This window comes from Chiloscyllium plagiosum, chromosome 20, assembly GCF_004010195.1.
Source record: "Chiloscyllium plagiosum isolate BGI_BamShark_2017 chromosome 20, ASM401019v2, whole genome shotgun sequence".
NCBI lineage: Eukaryota > Metazoa > Chordata > Chondrichthyes > Orectolobiformes > Hemiscylliidae > Chiloscyllium > Chiloscyllium plagiosum.
Window position 1 is genome coordinate 21955641 of NC_057729.1, and position 25122 is coordinate 21980762.

The 25122-nt window shown below is 38.6% G+C and overlaps 1 protein-coding gene across 4 annotated transcripts in view; it reads left to right on the forward strand.

Annotated features, from left to right (window-relative positions):
* The window catches only part of LOC122560073 (cadherin-like protein 26), a 77532-nt gene extending 54361 nt beyond the window's left edge, over window positions 1-23171 (forward strand). For 3 of the 4 annotated variants that reach the window (XM_043710283.1, XM_043710284.1, XM_043710286.1), the window contains 6 exons: window positions 41-262; window positions 3385-3500; window positions 3957-4052; window positions 5089-5199; window positions 20210-20266; window positions 21717-23171. In XM_043710283.1, coding sequence (XP_043566218.1) covers window positions 41-262; window positions 3385-3500; window positions 3957-4052; window positions 5089-5199; window positions 20210-20266; window positions 21717-21920 — 806 coding nt within the window. In that variant the 3' untranslated portion in view covers window positions 21921-23171. The remainder of the gene's footprint in view (window positions 1-40; window positions 263-3384; window positions 3501-3956; window positions 4053-5088; window positions 5200-20209; window positions 20267-21716) is intronic. The other variant, XM_043710285.1, reaches the window with a different exon arrangement.
* Window positions 23172-25122: the final 1951 nt, after the last annotated feature.

Here is a 25122-nt window from a genome sequence, read left to right on the forward strand (position 1 = left end):
TTTATATAATCATTAATCCAATTTGGTGACTTTATGGCAGGTTATTCTGTTAAACTTGAAAGAACAAAGAAAATTCCTGTTGGAAACTATACCATACCTGTGCTAATAAGAGATAGACAAGGTGTAGCGACAAAGAATACGTTGCATCTATGGATCTGTCATTGTCAAGATGGAAATACCTGCCCTATGTCAAGTCCACCTCTAGCTACCTTAGCTGCATCTGCAATTGGTCTTCTCTTTGGAGCATTACTGCTGCTGTTGTGTAAGTAAGCATAAGCTCACATGTAATACAACCATCCACACAAAAGCAAAGTAGCGCAACTTTATGCAATTCATTTTAAAACTTGACTGAAAAAGAAAAAATCTTTACTTTTCTGATATAATTTAAACCGTTGAAATTTTGAGTTTAGTGCTATATGCTTTAAAATGTTTTAGGTATATTTAGCAAAATTTACTGATCTCTAAAACTGATTCTTTTATCTACATTCTCATTGACCAAGTTTCCATGTAGAAAATGAGCTTGCAAAATTTACTCTTTTACATTTTGAAAAGGTTCATATTGGGGTTTCACAAAGATGATCCTTCTATAGATACCTTCTAAAACAACATTCAAATGTCTCTTGAAAGATTGTAGATATTTTCCTAGAACTACATTTGCTGATTTTTTTTCAGTAATCAATGATACTGCAAAGAAGAATTGTTCCTGAAATCTGTCTTAAAAGTTGTAGTAATTTAAGGGATTTGTTAGAATAATAAAGGTTGTTGCCTCATTTAGAGAGATGGCTAGCAACACGGGCTTGATTCCCATTCCAGCTAATGTAGACTTGACACCTCCTTCCTTATATTACCCTTGAGAGTGAAAAGTAATGGCAAACCACCACTGACAAAACAGCCAAGTAAGACATTTCAGGAAGAAGCATCAGCAGACAATATTTTTTAAATTATTTAATGAGATCTAAGCATTGCTGGCATATTTGCTTCATTTCACTTCAGCTAAGTGGCTTGATAGACTACTTCAAATGGCTATTAAGAATCAACCACATTGCTGAGAATCTGGTGTCATGTGTAGGCCAGACCAAGTAAGATTGCAGATTTCTATCCTAAAGGACAATAACGTATTAGATTGGTGTTAACAATAAGAATCAACAATGATTTCATGACCACCATCACTCAAACTGATTTTAAATTGCAGATTTTATTATTTTAATTTACATTTTAACAGCTGCCAATTGAATCCACTTCCCCAGAGTATTAACTTATATCTCTAGATTACTAGCTTTGACAAAGGTCAGTTAGACTCGAAACGTCAGCTCTTTTCTCTCCTTGCAGATGCTGCCAGAACTGCTGAGATTTTCCAGTATTTTCTCTTTTGGTCTCTAGATTACTAGTCAGGTGACAACACCACAGCTAAGGGCCTACCTCCAGAAAAAAACACACAAAATTATGATCAGAAAAATAAATATTATTTAGTTAATTTTTTTGTAGCAAAAACCAAAAATGCTTCTTTAAGAGGATATTTAATTATATGTATTGTCCTCTTGCATAGATAGTTTTTTTGTTACAGCGTGGAGGTCAACCCCTCTGTTAATTAAACTAAACACCCAGAAAAGCTCACTCTGCCTCATAATCTGTTAAAGTAAGAGTGATAGAAAACTCCCAATTTATTTAAAAAAAATAACATCAACTTTTTAACTCAAAAAGTGAAAATTGAACTATTCACAACTCCAAGCCTTCCTTTCTCTTAACTGCTTATTACCTGTCTCCAACTCTATAACAATATGCTGCTCCGATAAGGCACTTATTAAAATTACATCAACTTAATTTCAAAACCACACAGCCATTGTCATCTTTTGTGTCTTTCTTTTTCCAGCTGAAGATCTCTCTGGATTGTCTTCTTTCTTTTTACTGTGAATATGTTTCATATAGCATAAGAGGTATATTTAGTAAGTTTGCAGATAACACCAAAACTGGAGGTATAGTGGACAGTGAAGAGGGTTACCTCAGATTACAACGGGATCTTGATCAAATGGGCCAATGGGCTGAGGAGTGGCAGATGGAGTTTAATTTAGATAAATGTGAGGTGCTGCACTTTGGGAAAGCAAATCTTAGCAGGACTAATACACTTAATGGTAAGGTCCTCGGGAGTTTTGCTGAACAAAGAGAATTGGAGTGCAGGTTCAGGTCTCCTTGAAAGTGGATTCGCAGGCAGATAGGATAGTGAAGAAGGCTTTTGTTATGCTTTCCTTTACTGGTCAGAGTACTGAGTACAGGAGTTGGGAGGTCATGTTGCGGCAGTGGTTAGGCCACCATTGGAATATTGCGAGCAATTCTGATCTCCTTCCTATCGGAAGAATGTTGTGAAACTTGAAAAGGTTCAGAAAAGATTTTCAAGGATATTGCCAGGGTTGGCGATTTGAGTTATAGGGAGAGGTTGAATAGCCTGGGACTGTTTTCCCTGGAGTGTCGGAGGTTGAGGGGTGACGTTATAGAGATTTATAAACTCAACGGGGGCATGGATAGATAAATAGACAAAGTCTCTTCCCTGGGGCTGGGGAGTCCACAACTAGAGGGCATAGGTTTAGAGTGAGAGAGGAAAGATATAAAAGAGAACTAAGGGGCAACATTTTCTTGCAGCAGGAGATATATGTATGGAATGAACTGCCAGAGGAAGTGGTGGAGGCTCGTACAATAGCAACATTTAAAAGGCATTTAGGGGGGTAATTGAATAAGAAGGGTTTGGAGGGATATGGACCAGGTGCTGGCAGGTGAGACTAGATTGAGTTGGGATATCTGGTTGGTATGGATGAATTGGGCTGAAGGGTCTGTTTCCATGCTGTACATCTATATGACTCTATGACTACATGACTCTATATGAAAAGGTACCTTTGATAGAGCGTTTCCTAATTTCTTGGAGAGCAAGATGTTAGCTCTGTCTCAATGGCAGTTGTTCTCCGACCAATTTTCAAAAGGTCTGCATTTTATAGCCCCCACCAACTTTGGATCATCTCATTGGTTTGATGTTGGCAAAATAATAAATTCAAACTTGATTGGTTTTAGTATACTGGAGCATAGTTTAAGCTGATTGGTTAAATTTGAATTGTTGTCAAAACAGCAACCAAAACTCAGGTATCTATTTCACAGCCAAATGTTACATGCTTTCAATTTTCACGTACACTCTGGGACTGCCATCTAGTCATATTCACAGGTGCCTGTAATCTCTCATTTCAGAACAGCATTCACTCTATCTTAAAGGGATGGTACACACCTTCAACTTCCTAACGTTATCATGAGTGACCCATACATTTGTATAAGTACTTTATGTAAAGTTTGCTATTGCAGTCTTAGACAAAGACTAATTCTGTTTTGCCTTGCTTTTTTTTCTAGTTGGCTTTTGTCTGATTTTATTTATGACACAGCAACATTTTCAGATTTTACCTTTTGAGAATTCCAAAGGAACACTGATAATGTACAACCAAGAACAGCCTTGTATAGAAATGAAAGTAGGTAAAATCTTCTTATAGCTTGAATCTTTTGTGAATGAACATCTGAATTGGCAGACCTATTAAAATTTTTGATAGCAAATAATTTTTGTGGAAGAGAAAAGCTATTGTCCTGTCCTTGGTTTCCCATTTGTGTATTAGGCAGCAACTGATTCACTTGTCATTTGTTCTCTTCCACTTTATTAATTAAAAGATCTTACAAGTTCTAAATACAACTATTTTTCTGATAAATTTAATTATAGATACAATTTAGTCACGCATCATTAAAAGAACTAAGCCAGAAAAATATTGTATCTGTAGCATGATAATTGTTAGGATGTACTTTAGTTTGGATTTGTCTAAGCTTTATGGCTTTTCAATGACAAAAAATATAATTATACCTCCAACTACTAAGTATGGACTATAGAGCATTTCCTTAAAATAACATCAGGATTAATTATTCTTTCTTACTTTCAGGATATTCCAGAGAAAGTATGTATTGCAAAACAACTAGCTTGTGACAATGGAACAAATGGTTCCTTCAGTAACTTAAATTCTGATAATCAGTTCAGCGTAAGTCAAATAAATAAATTCTTTCCTTCAAAGAAATAACAAGATAGTCATAAATGGAAGAGAAAGATATTTCTATATAAATGTATCTATTAAGTTTGACCAGCTAGTACTGGAAAACCATGAGACAAATGCATTATTACTGCTCACTTTTAAAGACCAAAAACTTTTGGCTCTGCTTATTATGAGGTTGACTTTGTTAAACTGCACCAAATAGTAAGACATGCAGCATACTTTTATGACTGTTATAAAGGGCAATTTCCTATATGTAGCCTTCACAACGCAATGGATTCTGTGAAAGCAGAGGCCACCCAATTTTTTTATGCCCCTCTCCAACCCCTGGTAACAAACCCACCAACTGGGATCCATAAAATTCTCATGAAATTCCTAACCCATCCAACTTCCACCCCACCACCTCAGCCATGTGACATCCTACTCCTCACTCACTTCCCATTGTACCATCCTTGCCCACCTTCCACCTTACTCATCCTCATCCACTTCACATTCTACCCATTCACCAAAATACTTGCCTTCTTACTCCTTCACCCACCTGTCACCTAAACCACCTCAAACACCTGCCACCCTACCCCTTCACCCAACTTCCATTCTCCCCCTCACCCACTTACTTGGCACACTGTCCGCTCACCCACCTACCTTCTCTTGACACATTGGAATTTATTGCAATGTATGCAACACAAACTACACTGCATTTTAATTAGGATTTGGGACCTTTAAACTGCACCAAATCATAGCAGAAAGAGCTGTAAAAGTAGGGTGTTGCTTGGCTCTCCCAGATGATCATACACTATTAGGATTAAGCTTGGCTGAAACTAAGCCACATATTTTTGGAAACTCTGGCATTGGAGTCCAGAGCCAGAAATGTGGAGTGCAGATGCAGGATAAGAAAGCATGTCTGAGAGCAGTACTTTGATGGTGATTGTTGCCCTTGGATGTTTGAACCATTGTTCTGGCAGTAATGCATAATTATGTATGTTGTGAGCCCATACTCACTTCTTCACTTGATATCTTTTTTTTTTAGAAGATTGGAACAAAGTCCATAACTTCAAGGACACAAAGAAGCAAGCTGGGTGTTGAAACAGATGTGTCAGTCGGCAGTTTCCAAAATAGGTCTGGAGCTTGGAAAGAAAATGTAAGTATAACCACTTGGAACTTTGCCTTCTCTTTTACATAAATAAATGATAGAAATTAAATAAAAGAGTTTTGCATTTGTCTGAATGCACTACAGTAGTTTCAAAACTTCTGCTTTCATTTTTGTAATGGACAACAGTTTGATTGGCTTAGTCTTTCCTTGCTTTAGCCCATTTTGGATTTTTATGTTTATCATACCTCAAAAACATTACATTTAGTTTTGCCTCATGGAGTGACAGGAATGAAACCTGGGCAGTTGTTTTATTTGTCATTTGAATTATTAATCATAGAGAACATTACAGCTTAGATGCAATGACATTGTTTCTTTAATGCAAGTAACTATAGATTTGGAACAAGGGAACGATTTCTTGGGTGGGGCAGTCAAAACTATTTAAAACCTCAAAATGGTTTGGTTTCCTGTCAGTAGATAGCTATTATGAAGGAATTGAACAATATCTGTTATGTCGTGTGTGTTATGATTTTCGATTGATTGTAATAAAGGAAAAGTGAGATTCCAAAGTGGAACTTAGTGTTATAAACTACAAAGTTTTATTTTTCTTTTTGTTTTCCATGGTGATCAGTTACTGACTATAATCTCAAGAGGCTGCCAAAGTATTTTTAAATAAAGTTATCATACTGAAAAGGGGGAAACAAACATAACCACTTTACAACATATAAGAAGTGGTTGAAATGGACTTATTGCAAACGTTAGAAATACAAATTCAATCCTTTTACTCTCAACGATATCTTTACAGACACTCAAGCCTCAGGGAAGCATTACCCTGTCCCCATTTTAAAGTTCCTTGTTCAGCTGGCATGGCTGTAATCAGTCTGTGCAATGTTCTTCTTACTGACTTCTAAACAATTTCAGAGCTAGCACATGGCCTTTCCATATCATCAGCCACAAGTGATTTTCTTCTTCTGGTTTTAAGTGATTTGCCTGACACCAGTTTTTGGACATTACCTAACCAGTACCACATTTTGTCTTAATGAAACTGCACACATTACCTGGTCTACTGGATGTTTGTCTTTGGGTGATACTAAATTCCTGATGTTAGGCAATATCAGTTTGTTTTCACTCTCACCCTAGTTGCTAATAGAATAAATTACTCATCTCAGGGTTTTAAAATGACTTTTGTAACCATAACAGAACTCAAAAATGAAACTATAATTATGTTTTCCCCTTCTTGCTGCTCACAATATAAGAAAACAAATCAAAGGTTAGGGGAGTCTGAAACTAGAGGGCATTGGTTTCGGATGAGAGGGAAGAGATTTAAATGACACCTGGGGGCAACGTTTTCATGCAAAGGTAGTGCATGTGTGGAATAAGCTGCCAGAAGAAGTGATGGGGTGGACAAATTACAACATTTACAAGGCAACCTGGTTGGACAAATGAATAGATGGGTTTAGAGGGATATAGACCAAATGCTGGCAAGTGGAACTAGATTAATTTAGGATATCTGGTCAGCATGGACGAGTTGAACCAAAGGGTCTGTTTCTGTGCTGTACATCTCTATGACTCCATGACTCTATAATTAATGCATTGTTCTTCCACGTTAGAATGGCTTTCCAAATAATAAGATGTTATTAATCTTCATTGTAGTTACTCTTAGTTTAATGGCGATGTCTCAGTTTTAGAGATCCAATCCCCTCTCTGTCTTTCTCTCTGTATCTTCTGTAAGTCTTGCTCCAAGAGGTGACACAATTCTGTGATGGTGTCCTGGGACATTTTTGCTCTTCATTGGCATTGGGTCTTACTTATCTGGAGGAAATGGCATTGAGGCTGTTAGATGTTGAGTCTCTAGTACCTCCATATCCTCAGGGGACCTTTAGCTGTGATTCCTTCATGTGAAAACTGTTCAGCAGCCACTGGAGTTTGCTGGTCATCTTGGATGCACTGATGGTTTGGTTCCTTCTCAACCTCTCTGTGTCTTTATTGTATTGAGGCCAAAACTGTCATGGTGTCCATTGATCATGGTTCCAGTGGATGTGTATGAGGAATATCAAACACAAAACAGTTTCTTCATAATATAAGCAGTCAGCATTTACATATCTCACAAATGGCAGTTTATCTAGTCCTGGATATAGTGAAACATGGTGGACTCTGATAAAGAGGGCCATAGAGTGCTCGTCTATATACATTTGACATATTGGAATTTATTGTAATGTATGCAACACAAACCACACTGCACAAATACAGTGGGAGATTGCTGATGTAGTAGGACTATTGAAACACTATTCCGATCACCTATCACCTATCCTTCACAACATTTTAGAAAGGAGAATTTCACACAGGAGAATATTGCCAAATACTTACAGAGGAAATAAATTCTGTCCCCTTATGCAGTGTGAGATCATGGATTATCTTTCTGAATTATGGCTCACAGATGACACTTTTTACATCATGTGTAATTACTTCTGCTTTGCAGGGATGGCTCTGATCAACGTTTAATGACCAATGATGTGCTCAAGATTGCTTATGACCAGGATTTGTATCCCATTTAATTGGTCACTATATGCGGTTCACATACAGAGTTCAATGATTACAGATGTCTTTAAGCTATACTGTGTGAAGGCCTGATAAATGCAATTGACTTTTGAAGGGCACCACATTGTTGACAAACAGAGTTCACTTCCTCAGAGTGGAAAATAAAGACTTTCTCTGTCCAGTCAGGGTATAGTTGCAGCTAGTTTTCATTTCTTTTGTGCAATTCAGATCAGGATAGAAAACTACAAATGTAGCACTTTGCAGAGAAAGCTGGAGGCTCTGTCTGTCAAGCTAGGGGACACTCCCCTCACCTGTTCCCCAAAAAGATTTTTAATTTTTTAAAAATCATTCATGGGATGCTTTTTGCTGGCTGGCCAATATTCATTACCTGTCCCTAATTGCTCTTGAGAAGATGGAGGTAAACTACCTTCTTGAATCACTACAGTACATGTGCTGTGAATTGACCACAATGTCCTTAGGAAGGGAATTCCAGGATTTTAGCTCCAGAGACAGTGAAGGAACAGTAATATATTTCCGGTTCAGGATAGTGAATGGCTTGGAGGGGAATTCGCAGGTGGTTGTGTTCCCAGGTATTTGTTGCTCTTGTCCTTCTCAATGGAAGTGGTCATGAGCTTGGAAAATGCTGTCTAAGAATATTTAGTTGATTTCTGCTGGGAATCTTGTAACATGGAGGAATTCAGTGATAGTAACACCATTGAATGTCAATGAGTGATGGCAATATTGTCTCTTATTGGAGATGGACATTGCCTGGCACTTGTGTAGTGCAAATGTTACTCACCATTTGTCAGCTCAAGCCAGGATATTGCCCAGATCTTGATGTATTTGAATGTGGACTGCTTCAATATCTGAGGAGTTGCAAATGATGCTGAACCTTGTGCAATCTTCCATTAGTGAGGCTGGGGATATTTGTGGAGTCTCCTCCTCCAGTGAGCTGTTTAATTGAATACCACCATTCACTACTGGATGTGAAAGGGCTGAAGAGCTTAGATCTGATTCTTTGGTTGTGTGATCGCTTAGCTCTATCTATTGCTTCCTGCTTATGCTAGTTGACATACAAGTTGTCCTGTACGGGAGCTTTACCAGGTTGACGCTAATATTCCTTTTACATGTTTCCAGCTAACACTTTCATTTAAGTATTCATCACTCTATGTTAACCCTGGGTCCCATGTTCATAGCTTACTTATGCAAACCAAAGAAGTTCACTGTCCTAATGTCAACGCAATAGTCATGATTATATTTGGTGTCCCACTTCCTGTAGTAACTTCTGCCTTCCCATGCTTTACTGTCTGCCATCCTTACATTTTTAGTTGCCCCTTCACAATTATTGTGGCACTGGAAAAGCACAGCCGGTCAGGCAGCATCAAGGAGCAGGAGAGTCAGGAAGATGAAGAGCTCATTCTTGATGAAGAGCTCATGCTTGAAACATTGACTCTCCTGTTCCTCAGATGCTGCCTGACCAGCTGTGCTTTTCAAAGAATAGATCATAGAATCCCTACAGTGTGGAAATTTTAGCCCAACAAGTCCACACCAACTCTCCAAAGAGTATCCCACCCAGACCCATTCCCCTACCCTATTATTCTACATTTCCCCTGATTAGTGCACTTTACCTACACATCCCTGAACACTATGGGCAATTTAGCATGGCCAATTTACCTGACCTGCATATCTTTGGACTGTGGGAGGAAACCGGAGCACTCGGAGGAAACCCACACAGATGTGGGGAGAATGTGCAAACTCCACACAGACAGTTGTCCCAAGGCTGGAATCGAACCCAGGTCCCTGGCACGGGGAAGAAGCAGTTTGAGATTGAGCAATAGTGTGGGAAATTCTGCTGGACCCAGAGAAGCAGGTCCATGCTGATACTCCATCACTGACATCTCTGCTGTAAGACCCTGTCTGATTTTAGCTTTTGTGGCAAGGGATGTTTATGGGAATTGTTGCAAGTATTAGGAAAACATCATTAAGTGGGGATAATCTGTTGGGTTTTTGGTTAGGTTAAATTATTCTGTATTCAGTTCTCTTTTGTTTGTGCTTCATTTAGTAATCTTGTAAATAAATTCTGTTTTGTTTAAGACTAAGTGGCTTGACTAGCTGCATCCCTCCTGGAATATCTGTGTTACACCTGCTTAAAACAGCAGCAAAGTTCGGCTCTTGGTAACTTTCTTAAAATGTTTTGAGGGTCCATAACAATATGGCTACTCTGCCATTGCATTGGCAGTGGATTGCTTTTGCTTGTCCATGTGCACAGAAGCCACTCAAATTTGGTGTGGGTGGGAGGGGTGCTGCTCTTTCGGCAGATATCTAGTAAGTGTTGAATTATTTCAAGAACAATGCCTGATAAGATAGGATTGGTAGGGTAGTAACTTAATGCGGTGAATTTGCTAAGATATAACAATTGATCATATAAGGCTGGGTGACAAGAAGACCTCCAAAAAAAAGATTCACCATTTAACCAAAACAGTAAAAGGTTCAGCCCTTTTTAAATATATATACAACATGACTTCATAAATCGCAGAAGTTAAAACACAAACAACTGTGCCTTAGTTGTTAGGAATGAATGGTGGCATAACAATAAGTATCAGTGCTTCTATTGGCAGTTCAGATGGACAATATAATGAGGTGCTTTTCGAGAGAAGAATGAAGGGAGGTATATGGTGCAATGGTCTGTGAAGTTTTCTGCGGGAGATTGAGAAAATCTCAAATTTTATCAATCGCGCTTCATTCAAGTTGTCAATCTTGTTATATGTGGTTGGATGGCGCTTGTTGCTTGTCTAGGTAGAAAAACAAAAGAATCCAGTCATGTTTAAACCTGAAATCCATTTCAACGTAGCTATCATAGTATGCCAACTATTGTAAATTACCGTATATACACATGGAAAAGTCAAATTTTTAAAATTACTTTTTAAGGTTAAATTTATGGGGTCAACTATTACATGAGGGGCTTAAATTCATGCTACAGTCCAAAGTACCACATCATTAGCAGAAGCCCAACTGATTTTTAAACAAATAAAAAAAAGAGTTACGGTAATTACTGGATAAAGACAATAGAAACAAAAATGAATTATTATGCTTTTATTTATACATACAAAAAGTGAAGTAGAAATATAATATGGCTTTAAATTATATTAAATGTTACATCCTAACTTAAAATTGCTGATTTCTGATTACAAACTAGTAAAACTGCAATATCTTACCATCTAGTTCAGCAGGCAGCTTTTGTGCAATCTGAGTTCTCTGCCGAAGCACTAAGCCATACATTTTCATGAATCTTGTGCACCACCCAGCACTTGCTTTAAAATCCGAAATTCCATCCTTCTTTGTTTTGTGTATGGATTCGGATGGCTTCATGACTAACACATTTTCCATTTTGATGATTTTCAAGTACCCACTCAGCAACATTTTTCTCCAATTGTGGCCACTTGCTAGGTTCACCTCTGTTGGCACACTTTCATTTTAGCATTGTCTGAATTTGGTTTGATATTTTTCTCCAGTCTCTCACAAGTTTCTCTGAAACATAAAGTTCTCTTGCTGCTACACAGTTATTTGTTTTCTCTGCAACTCCAATAACTTCCAGTTTAAATGCTGTTGCATATTTTTTGTTTTTTTTCTGGAAGGCATTTTTACACAAAATGATGAAGAAATTTCAAAACCTCAGCAGGGTATATGACTGTATTCCATGAGTGCTACAGGGGAACTGAGCTCAGCTGAGCTGCACACAAACAGAGATTGTCACTTAACTCTGATCTGATGTGTTTTAAACCTTTGCGCTAAATTAATGTGAATTATACATCAAAACACATAACAACACAAAAAACTTCATTTCCTTATCGTAACATTTATGTACAGGATAATACTTTGACTCACAAATGTTGATCTGATATCTGTGAAGAACTCGGGTCGACTTTTTCATGAGCTATATGGAAAATTCCAGATCTTTCGGCCAAAAATAAGGGGTTGACTTTTACATGAGATCAACTTCTACTCGAGTATATTATACGTTAGTTAATTCAAGACTAATTGAAAATCAAATCTTCGGCACCTCTGGTGCAGCAACAATCTTAAAATAAACAAGTAGATGTAATTAATGAAAAGTAAATGAATGATGTGAATAGGTCATGGTGCACATTTCTTTTTGTGAGCAAAACGCAACTGTCCTAAAAAAATGGCTACAAGGATTATGTCTGATATAAGAGTCCTCATCAGCTTGGACGAGGGGGCAATGCAGTTTGCAGACCAGCAAGGGAAAGGCCCTATGCAGAAGATGTGGTTAGATATGTCCAGCCATCCAGTCATAAATCTTTCAACAACTAAAACCAGTTGCCCATCAGTCAAATATGTCTTAATAAACGTGAAGATCCCTCAGAGGATCAAGGCCAACCACCACAACCTCCACTAAGTCAGAGGCATTCACTTCAGTGGCTAATGTGCCGAGAGTGTGCTTGAGGTCACATTCTGGCTGACATGTACCTGCAACTTGAGGTGGAATAAACAGCTAAGCACTTTGACATTCAGGGGACGTGATAGAATAAGCGCTTGCTAAGGTAAGTATAGCTAATGAGACTCTGGACTAGTCATCAATGAAATGTTGGAGGTGCATAGGCAAGCAGGGAAATATCTGCCAGATCATCCGCAGACTGTAGAGAGTGCAGGAGAGGCTGCCCAAGATCTGTCTGATGATCTGGCTTTGGCATGTGACTTCATAGCTGTTTCATGAACTGGGCAGAGGCTACTTGGTGACACAGGTGTATGGCATCATAGAACAATCCATATTTGCCAGATATGCATTTAACTGCAAGAACTCCATATGAATGAGATTTCTCGTGAGTTTCTTGAACAGGTGAGACTTTAGTCCTTACATGAAAGTATTTACACAAAGAAGTATTCTGTTCATAAAGGAAGTAATTTAGAGCAGTGTGTACTCACCAGAGTTTAAAAGAAGCAATCCAGCTTGTCAGGAACGTGCCTCATACCATTAGATTTGTGAACATGTATGCTTTTTGGTTTTGGCTAACAGAATTGTGCCTGTGATCATAACTCCAGTAGCTGGTATTTGTGACATGCTAATTAATACAAAATACATTGGCAATTTATGGTCAGGAAACTGAACCACCCTGAAAGTCTCTGAGAACTTAATAGCAAAACTTTAACCTACTGTCTGAAAATGAATTTTTGCTTCCCATTCAATTAAATCCCCTGTTTGCCATTCTAAAAGCTCTGGGCATGTTTGAAAACTCTGCCCATTGTGCGTGTAGATCAAACTGTAAGTAAAAAGTTCTTGCAGAAAATTCCATGGACTTCAACACCTTTATTTCGACAGCAAACACATAATTCAACAGAGGAGAAAAGAGACCAGCCCCAAGAAGGTGGATTCAGTGTCACAAATAGTTCAATGATCTGACATGAATGGTCACAGTCAGTGCATGTAAATGCCCAACCCATAATCTGCATGACTGTTTTCAGCGTACCATTCTCCTTATCAGTCATTCACTAACCAAATCTATCAGCCAGTGCTCACACCTGACATTCAAGTATTTCACCACTCCCTCCTACATTTAGGAAAAGATAAAATATCACCTCTGCAGCTCGCAGCTTGCAAATATGGGCAACTATTCAATAATGATGATCACAGTACTATTAGCACAATCTCTGACAGGTTCTGTCCTGAAATAAATGTTGATACATGAAAAGAGGCAGGAGAAGATGGTACACTGGAGTACCGATAACTGAGACTGGGATGAGCACTGGGTCTGAAATATTGAAGGTGACAGTGTCATCACATTTAAGTCCAATTATTACAGCTTACTTCCCCTCCCATCCTGCATTTTCTGACTTACAAGCTGCAAATGATATAATTGGATACTTTAACATAATTCTGGTCTCGTGTGAATCCAAGGAAAGCGATGGGACCAGAGTACCAGGCCGTGCACTCAGAGCATGCGCAGATCAACTGGCAGAGATCTTCTCGGACATCTTTAACCTCTCCCTGCAGCAGGCCACTGTCCCTGCCTGTTTCAAGAGAGCCAACATCATCCCTGTGCCTAAGAAGGCTCATGCAGCACGTCTCAATGACTACCACTCAGTGCCCCTAACTTCAGTAGTCATGAAGTGCTTTGAAAGGCTGGTCATGGCATTAATCAATTCCAGCCTCCCCACTACTCTTGACTCATTCCAATTTGCCTATTGGACCAACAGATCCAGGTCAGATGCCATATCACTTGCCCTTCATTCCTCCCTAAAACATCTTGACATCGAAAACAGCTATGTAAGAATCCTACTCATTGACTACAGTTCAGCCTTCAACACTATTATCCCCTCCAGACTGATTACTAAACTTAGTAATCTTGGACTAAGATCCACTCTCTGCAACTGGATCCTTAGTTTCCTGACCCACAGACCACAATCAGTGAAGATTGTTTTTCAATATTTCATCCTCACTAACACTGAACACTGGAGACCCCCAGGGGTGTGTACTCAGCCCCCTACTGTACTCACTGTATACCCATGATTGCGTCGCCAAATACCAGACTAATGCCATTTACAAGTTCACTGATTACACCACCATAGTTGGTCAAATCCCAGATGGCGACGAATAGACTATAGATGGGAGGTGGAAGATCTGGAAAAATGGTGCACTGAGAACAACCTAGCTCTCAATGCCGGCAACACCAAGGAACTCATTATTGACTTTCAGCATTATGTTACTCATGACCCCCTACAATTAACAGTGCAGAGGTGGAACGAGTGGAGAGTGTCAAGTTTCTGGGAGTGGTCATCCACACAAGTTTTCTTGGACTCTTCAAGTGGATGCACAGGTTACAAAGGCCTGACAATGTCTCTTCTTTCTCAGGCAGCTGAGGAAATTTGGCATGACAGTGAAAACCTTTGCCAGGTTGTATATGTGCGCCATTGAGAGCATTCTGTCTGGATGTATCACGACCTGGTATGGCAACTGTACCATTCAAGATCGGAGATGGTTACAGAGAGTGGTGAACTCGGCCCAGACAATCACAAAGGCCAACCTCCCATCTATAGAATCCATCTACCAGGCCCATTGTCAAGAAAAGGCCGCCAGCATTTTTAAAGATCCATCCCACTCTGGCAATGTTTTTCTGCAACCTCTACCATTGAGGAGAAGGTACAGAAGTCTGAACACACACACACACACACATTTCACAACAGTTTCTGTTGATAGAATACTGAATGGACTCAGAAATTCTTATTTTTCGACTGTACCTGTGCTTTTGTTTTAGCCGCTGTTTACCTATTTTTTTTACTATCTATGATCTGCCTGTATTGCTCGCAAGACAAAGCCTTTCACTGTGCCTCGGCACATATGTCAATAAATTCAACTCGATTCGATTCGATTCGATTCGATTCGATTCGATTCAATTCGATTCAATTTGATTCAATTCGATTCAATACTCCTTTCTCCAAGAACTGTAACACAGTGGATTTGCAAGAGCGGAAGGGGACCAGGACTGAAACACTTTTATTATATCTCACACTGACAGCAGCGAGCTCTGAATCTGACACTGCTGCAATTTAACAAATAGTGTAGAGGTGAGATCTGCACCTGACGAGACATCAGGCAGAGGTGTGTTGCAGCTAGACCCAGGGTTCAAGTGCCCAAGTATGATCTCATCAAAAGAAGGAAGGTACATGAGTTGTGTTGTAAAAGTAGGGTCAGCCGTTCAATAGTTGGGTTACAAGAAGAAAGCTAATGGTCACACAACCAGAGATGCGTGGCACATTGGAAAGCTGCTGAAATCCTGTTGTTGCTGTTGAGGAGCATTAAGAATCTGGCACCAACCTGGCATAGGATTTTGTGCAGAGATTGGAAACCATCTGCATGTGGTCAACATAATCAGAACCACAATGTCATGTGTGATAGTTGATAGCTCTATAACATAGAACACACAGGGAATTGCTCAGATTCTGAGTGCAGTAATGGAATGTCTGAAGTCAGGAAAGATCAACTTTCTGCCATGGCTGGCTCTCACGGATATGTAAAGTGTTGCTGCCTTTGTTCCTGGTACCAGTGTTAAAAAAATGAATTTGCATGGTCTCAAAGCAGTCTAGCAATCTCCACCCAACAGATTACCAGCTTTGCTAAAGTACAATCGCAAAGTGGCAGTGGACACAAATTACAAATCTGTAATGCTCTCCCAAGAATATAGTTATAATCCTCTCACCAGTTAAACTCATCTAGTGCCCTTACTGTTGCCTGTCAGCTTACCTAGAAAGCTGCTATTCATACCAAGATGGTACAGTCCATTTGCACTGTTTCAGTTTCCAGTAAAAAATGATTACATAAATCAGCTGCAGTTAGAAGTATATTTATTTCTGCGCATGTTCTTTAATGAAGAATACAGAAAAATGGAGAATCCAAAGAGATTTTACACATACATCAAGGACAAAAGGGTAACTAGGGAGAGAATAGGGCCCCTCAAAGATCAGCAAGGCAGCCTTTGTGTGGAGCCGCAGGAGATGGGGGAGATACTAAACGAGTATTTTGCATCAGTACTTATTATGGAAAAGGAGATGGAAGATACAGGATGTAGGGAAATGGATGGTGACATCATGAAAAATATCCATATTACAGAGGAGGAGGTGCTGGATGTATTGAAATGCGTAAAAGTGGATAAATCCCCAGGACCTAATCAGGTGTAACCCAGAACTCTGTGGGAAGCTGGGGAAGTGATTGCTAGGCCTCTTACTGAGATATTTGTATCATCGATAGTCACAGGTGAGGTGCTGGAAGACTGGAGGTTGGCTAACGTGGTGCCATGGTTTAAGAAATGTGGTAAGGACAAGCTACGGAACGATAGACCAGTGAGCCCGATGTTGGTGGGGGGCAAGTTGTTGGAGAGAATCCTGAGGGACTAGATGTACATGTATTTGGAAAGACAAGGACTGATTAGGGATAGTCAACATGGCTTTGTGTGTGGAAAATCATGTCTCACAAATTGATTGAGTTTTTTGAAGAAATAACAAAGAGAATTGATTAAGGCAGAGCAGTGGACGTGATCTATATGGACTTCAGTAAGGCATTCGACAAGGTTCCCAACGAGAGACTGGTTAACAATGTTAGATCGCATGGAATACAGAGTCAACTCGCCATTTGGATACAGAACTAGCTCAAAGGTAGAAGACAGAGGGTCTTGGTGGAGTTTAATTCAGATAAATGCGAGGTGCTGCATTTTGGGAAAGCAAATCTTAGCTGGACTTCTACTCTTAATGGTAAGGTCCTAGGGAGTTTTGCTGAACAAAGAGATCTTGGAGTGAAGGTTCACAGCTCCTTGAAAGAGGAGTCACAGGTCGATAGGATAGTGAAGAAGGCATTTGGTATGTTTTCTTTTATTAGTCAGAGTATTGAGTACAAGAGTTGGGAGGTCATTTTGTACAGGACATTGGTTAGGCCACTGTTGGAATATTGCATGCAATTCTGGTCTCCTACCTATCAGAAAGGTGTTGTGAAACTTGAAAGAATTCAGAAAAATAAACAAGGATGTTGCCAGAATTGGAGGATTTGAGCTACAGGGAGAGGCTGAACAGCTGGGGCTGTTTTCCCTGGAGCGTCAGGGGCTGAGGGGTGACCTTGTAGACGTTTATAAAAGCATGAGGGACATGGATAAGATAAATAGACAAAGTCATTTCCCTGGGATCGGGGAGTCCAGAACTGGAGGGTATAGGTTTAGGGTGAGAGAGGAAAGATATAAAAAAGAACTAAAGGGGCAACTTTTTCACGCAGAAGTTGGTACTTGTATGGAATGAGCTGCCAGAGGAAGTGGTGGAGGCTGGTACAATTGCAACATTTAAAAAGGCATCTGGATGGGTCTATGAATAGGAAGGGTTTGGAGGGATATGGGCCGGGTGCTGGCAGATAGGATTAGTTTGGGTTGGGATATCAGGTCGGCATGGATAAGTTGGCCCGAATGGTCTGTTTCCATGCTGTACATCTCTATGACTCTAATACCGTTCTCTTTGAAATGTTTTTCTTAATTTTTTTGTAGCAGTTCTAAAATCATACAAGTTGGATAATACATGATGAATTATAATTTAGTATGCGCTGTATTTTGTCATTTTCTCAAAAATAATTTGCATTTAGAAATCATTTCCCTTCTAGTGAAAGCAGTACAACAACAGCCATTGTGTAGATTCTTTACTGTTTACACAAGTTTCTTGGTTATCACTTGTATGAATTTAACCCATTCATACCTATTTCACTTCTCCAAACCTATGTGATGGATTTTGTAAATCACATTTGGCTCTTCATGGCTGGGTTTTCACAGCAGGAGAGACCAAACTTCAAAAATACTTTAGGGATCTGAGGAAATTGATTGTTCTCATTCTCAAATTATTTTCATGATGTTATATAATGTTATATAATGTTATATTATATATTTCATAAAATACTCCAGCTTATAACTCTAAACCTTTTAACAATCAAGTTACTAAGAGCTTGAATTATTCAGGTCAAATATTGGTCGAAAATTGGTGGGACTACCACTTTCAGAGAATTATCTGCAATTCCTGTCAGTACAGAATAAACATCTTATTATAACTATTGAAGGATTTCAGATGACAACAGATAAAACTCGGCGAAAGTGAGGACTGCAGATGTTGGAGATTAGAGTCAGGTTTAGAATGGTGCTGGAAAAGCACAGCAGTTCAGGCAGCATCCGAGGAGCAGGAAAATCGACGTTTTGGGCAAATGAGGGCTTTTGCCTGAAATGTCGATTTTCCTGCTCCTTGGATGCTGCCTGAACTGCTGTGCTTTTCCAGCACCACACTCTTGACTCAACAACTATAACGAGTTGATGGAGGAATAGGATATTAAAGGTAGTTTATGTGGATGTGTTCAGACTATAAAAAAGAAGATTCAATGTAAAATGTTTGCTCATTTTGGTGCTTTAGATGGATTAGATACTGCAAACCTATTTCGGGCTATTCACCTCATCCAGAACAGTGGGACAAAAGGACTTGGGCTCTACTAGAATTTTAAATGGAAGGTGTACAGAAATGGAAATGGGTTTGGATGTTGGCAGAGGACTCACATGATGTCAGGTCAGCAACTGAGATGTTTCCACTCACTTCCCAATTTAACCCAGGAATGTTTGCAGGTCAATAGGAAATCCCCAAGGAGCTGTCAGGTTAGTGTTTAAAAGTTTAAATCCCCCAGTTAACTCAGGATTTTACTAGCAATACTGCATTTAACATCAAGGGCACAGATTTCCTGAACTGTGTGGAAATAACCTGGGTCAACCAATAGGAGCATAGCAAGGAGTTTTGTTCAGTGAAACTGATGGGTTATGAGGTCTAGAAGGAATTAAACTGAATGCCTATACATAGATGGTATGTAATTGGTTTCTATTGTCTACGAAGAGAAAATCTGTACATATTAGTTATTGTAATATTACAGGACTTAATTAATGTGAACTCTGGTTATGCAACCTTGGATTAAATGCTGTGAGTCTAATGGAGTAATTCTGATCGTAGGGAAGGTGTAGTCTTTTTACTGTGGTATCTGGTGATGCTGAACGCAAAGGATTCTTGAAAAAATCATCACATCTATGTTCATACCATCTCCCTGGGACAGGAGGGAAAACAGTCATTTATAATTAATTCTGGAATCCCTTGTCAAAGTTTGTTTTTGACCACAAAATGTTGTCAGTCAAGTTCCAAGGAAACAAATATCTATCAACGACATTCCTAAAAATCTTTCTCTTGTCTTCTGCAAATGCTGCATTTGCTCTTTTCCACATGTGAAGGTCATAATTAAATTATAAAAGAAGACTAGCATCATTTTCTTAAGTCAATTACAAACAATCAAATCATATCTTGTGATTATTAACTTTAATCTGAGAACATATTGGAATCATGAATTGTATGACAAATAACATGTAACTTCCTTTTACAATATGAGTGACATCACTGTAAATTGTTAAAATCCTTGAGGCTAACATTTCACGTTATATAATGGATAATTTATTCCGTATTGCACCAGTATTCAACAGTATGAATATGTTCTGTTTGCTGAGTGTAGTGTCAACCAATAAACATGATTGATGAGTCAAAGTTGAGGGTATATCTGTTCTTCTTTATGCACTAGTTTTAACATAAAGTGTCAAATAGACCTTACAAGCATTCCAAGTACTTATCTTGTGGTCAAACCCAGCAGGCATCCCCTTTATAAACCATCTGTAGACAGGGTAGATCTGCAATTCAATATTGCAAGGAATATTTAAAAAAGCAACACCTTTTTTGTGTCTACAAAATACAATTAGTATCCTAATAATGATGCCTTTTTGAAGCACTAGGAGAACATGTACCACATAAAATATGGACTGTAGTCTACCTAAATTAGTAACTTGGCCGATTCTTGGAAGATATGATCTAGGGTAGGAGATGGTTAAATTAAGTTAGATTTCAGCATATCTTTTGGGAGAACGCTAGTTATATGGAATGAGATGATTAAATTATTTTGAAATGTATATTTCAGGATAACTTAACTCGTTGTGATACTTTTAAGGCAAGATTTGAAGAGCTTCTGAATCAGGTAAGGGAACAGGAAAAATAACTATTGGCTCTTTATGAGAAATGGCGATATTTTCAAAGTTCCACAGCACTGAACCATTGGTATATCCAAACATACTTCTATAATAAACAAGTTGTATCTAACAAATTAAGTTCAATGCTTTCAACATATTACACTAAACCATTTTATTCAGTTTGTTTAAGCATTTTATATATTAAAGATTGTGGTGGTAATGTTATGGACTAGCAATCCAGAAATCCAGGCTTAGGTTTTGGAGACATGAGTTTGAATACAACTATTTCAGGTAGTGAAATTGTTTTTTTTAAATCTGGAATTTAAAGTTAGCCTAATGACAACCATGTAACCACTGTTGATTGTTGTAGAAATGCTCTAATTCACTAGTATTCTTTAGGAAATAAAATCTGCCACCCTTATTTGATTTGGCCTACATGTGACTTCAGATCTATAGCAGAGTGTTGTCTCTGAACTGCCATCTGAGCAGTTTGGGATGGGCAATGAATACTGGCCTGGCCAGTGACACCCACATCCCTTAAAAATAAAACAAAGGCTTTACCTTCCTGAAATATTACACCTTTCATCACTGCTGACAACAACATATCATTTAACTCATTACAAACAACATTCAAGGATATCAGTAACAATATATGTTGCAATAATTTATACACTTTCATCTTTTCACATCATTTGAGTTTTTAAATTTACTTTTTAGCCAATTCTGAAATCCTCCAGCAAATGATTTAGCAATATATTGCATTGCTTGAATGTAAGCAAATATTTCTAATCACGCGTCATTGCCTTCCCATGTATTGGCTGCAGATTCTTTTACAGTATCTATACATGCCTCTGTCTTTTGAGTCACCCCTCTCCCAGCAGCACCATTGATTAGAACCTAGGATTGTCCTACTGATGACGTCAGGGAGAGAAATGAAGTAAATGGTGGCACTTTCCAATGGTGAAATGTTAAGGCAAGCAGTGCCTTAAAGATCAGGAAGTCCTCAACTATAATTGAGGTTGCATTCTTGAATATGGCAACTTTAAGTGAAGCATTTAACTCCCAAAGGAATCAACATAAAAATTCAGAATTCTGACATTAAAAACCATAATGTAAACAACACATGATCTGTTCATTGTTGCCATTATTGAGAAAATACACTTTTTGGATCATAGACTTGAAGTTCCTTATCAGATTATTTGTTAATATTTTGCTTCTCAGAGTTGTTTTGATTTGGTTGTTTATTTTTATGTAGCAGAAACCATAATGTTATTGATTGAATATATTATAATCCTACTGTTTAGAATTCTGTCCACCCAGCATAAACCATTGCTGTTTGAGAGGTGTGAAGAGAGTTTAACATAACATATACACATTTTGAATAGCAAAATAATCATAGATGTTCAATGATTAAAATGTATTATTTTACTTCAAGTTTTTATTTGCTTTATTTGTCAGAAACTGAATGACTACAATGCCAGGGAAGATCGACAAGGACATTATCAGCCCCATGTTTATCAGTATGATGGTGGTGAAAGCATAACATCATCTCTTGATTCCATTGTTATGGCTGAAAATGATGCTGGATTCTTCTACCTGGATAACTTGGAAAATTGTTTCATTCCACTGGCCAAAATTTGTCAACAAAATAATTTAAAATGAATTACTGCTAATCTTTCTCCAAATTAAGTTTCATTCAACTCAGCAAATACCATATTACTTCATATCACTGTGAACATTTGTAAAGTAAAAGCCTTAAAACATGAAGTCTAGGTATGTCATCCTTTCTGCTACATTTTTAAAGTGATTATTCTTTACAAAGATCAGAACATGACAAAAAAAATCCGCAGCTTATTTAAATTGGAGTACAAGTTAAATATTGGTGAGAAGAAGGTCATATTGCAGAATCACTAACACAATCCAAATTGGCTGTTGGATGTGATTCCCTAGCACTTGCTAAACAATTCTGTGTGTGCTAATAGCTCTTTAAGTTAATCAGTCAAGTTTGAAATGTGGCTCATTTTCATTTGATGGTAATGATGCAGAGACCATTCTCTGTAAACAAAAATAACTCTTGCTTTTTTTAAAATTATCTAATAACATGGAGAGTCTATTATTTACTACTGTTTTCTCGATGTCAGTACTTTGGCTAATAAGAGGATGTTATACTACCTAACCGTTTGTCTCTTGTGGTCTAAGTTTTGATGACCTGAAATTTCACATTCTTACATTTGTCCTGCTAAGTCCAAGACTAAAAGCTTCTGTACTGTGTCTCTATTTTCAGTAAGAATAAAGGGAAGCCCCAAGGAGATATAGTTCTCAAAGGCCTTCATTACTTTAATGTTTTAAATATTTCTTATGCAGTGGCGTTTGTTAGCTTTACTTTGTATTTCTACAATTTTTATTATTAAATGTTAAAGAAATTTTTTTTGAAATTTTGATTTAGTTTTAGGCAATTTTCTCATGGCTGTGTTGATTAAAGGTGAATCAGGCATATCAAGCAAGTCACAAGCTATTCTTACAGAGCTTGACACACCTGCATATGAATGACCTGGATCAAGTACCTTAGCTTACTGTACCAGATAATAGACTGTTACTAACCATATCAATGTGGTCTCCTCTACACTGGGGAGACAGGACGCCAACTCGCATATTGTTTCAGAGAACATCTCTGGGTCACACGCATCAAACAACCCCACCCTCTTGTGGATGACCAATTTGACTCCCCCTTCTGCTCTGCCAAGGGCTTCCTCCATCGCCAAATCCTAGCCACCTGACCCCTGGAGAAAGAATGCCTCATCTTCCACCTTGGCACCCTCCAACCATAGGATATCAAAGTCAATTTCACCAGTTTCCTCATCTCCCCTCCCCCTACCTCAACACAGATCTAACCCTCCAACTTGGCACCGCCGTCTTGAACTGTCCTACTGTCCATCTTCCTTTCTAGTTATCCACTCCAGCCTCCGCTCCAACCTATCACTACCATCATCCCACCTGCATCCCCCTATTGCCTTCCCAGCTACCTTTGCCCCAAACCTCACACCCCTCTCCTCCTATTTTTCTCTCAGCCCTCTTCCTCCCCCCACATTTCTGATGAAGCGCTTATGCCCAAAACGTCAATTCTCCTACTCCTCGGATACTGCCTGACCTGCTGTGCTTTTCCAGTGCCACACTTTTCGACTCTGATCTCAGCATCTGCAGTCCTCACATCCTCCCTGTTACTAACATAGCCAATTTGCAACATCAAGGCAATTTTACCAGGAGATGCCAAAGGTCATTACATTCCGAATTCAATGGTTGTATATATTCCTGTCTAACATTACAATGTCACTTACTGTGTTGCTCAGATACAGATTAAATGCATGACCAATGAGACAAGCATTTTCACTTACTGATTGTGTAGCATAATTACGCAGCTTCATCATAGACGATTGGTTTGCACCTCACTGAAAGCCCTGTGCAAAACTCATATAGTTTATTGTGTACTATTAAACTGTTTATGTGGCATCCAATGAAGCCAGCAAGTTAGTTTGCTGGTACAGAAGTTAGGATTGTGCAACACTACTGTCTGTCTTTTTGCTGGAATTCACTGATATGGTTTTCTATTGTGTAATGTGTAATGTGTATGGGTGAAAATAATTTATGAAATAAAAAGTCCCTAGTAAGATAACACGTTATTCCATGTCAGTATATATTCAATTCCTGACGACACAGTACTACCAGGTTTTAGTGCATGTCAGTAGCTGCCTATATCATTGCCACTAATTCGGTAGACTTTATGGGGAAAAGCATATATTTCCAACTTCACTGAACAAAATGCTGCATGGGAATTTTGACATTTTTAATTACAATTTTAAAAGCAATTTGCAAAAGGTATAGAGATTTTATGTTGAATATTGATTCAAACTTTTAGCATTTGTTAAGTGGTATGAAATTTATATAGTAATAGTTCAGCCAGAATGAGCATTGTCCTTACTTGAATTGAAGAATTGTAAAACCATAGAGTCGTACAGCATGGAAACAGACTCTTAGGTCCAACAGGTCTGTGCCAACCATGTTCCCAAACTAAACTAGTCCCACCTACCTGCGCTTGGCTCACATCCCTCCACACCTTGCTATTCATTAATTTATCTAAATATCTTTTAAATTTTGTAACTGTACCTGAATCCACATTTTCTGGCAGTTCATTCCACATATGAACCGGTCTCTGTGTAAACAAAGTTGCCGTTCATGTACTTTTTAAATCTTTCTCCTCTCACCTTAAAAACATGCCCCCCTCATTTTGGACTCTCCCACCCTAGTGAAAAGACCTTTCTCATTCATCTTATCTATGCCCCTCATAATTTTATAGACCTCTATAAGGTCACCCCTCAACCTCCTACTACTGGACAGGTTCATTAAACTGGTGGAGGATGGGAAACATTTCTGGCTGTAACAGGCTGCTCCTTTTTTGAGGTATTTTAGGTTTTGGGGGTAATTTCCTCAATTCCAGGAGCAGAAATTAGTGTTTTATATGCTGTTGCATTGTTTTGGAACTTTGGAAAAAAGAAGTCAAAACGATGGCACTTTTAAAAGGGAGAGGAACAGACAAAGGCAGCACATGGTGAGGTCTGTGCAGGAGAAACAGAGGGAAAGACACCCACACTGCTAACAGACACAGCAGTGAACCAGCGCAGTTTCTGACTTTGCTGTTTGAATTCATGTATCGCTGGACATCGGAGTGCATCTAGGAAAATTAACAAACAGCGAAATTCACAACTAACCTTGGAGGAACCTGTGTGGGAGAGGTCACAGCACAGAAACAGATAAGCAAATAGTTTTAAGTATAGCCTTGCTGTAAATCTACAATAGTGAGGAGAGGGTT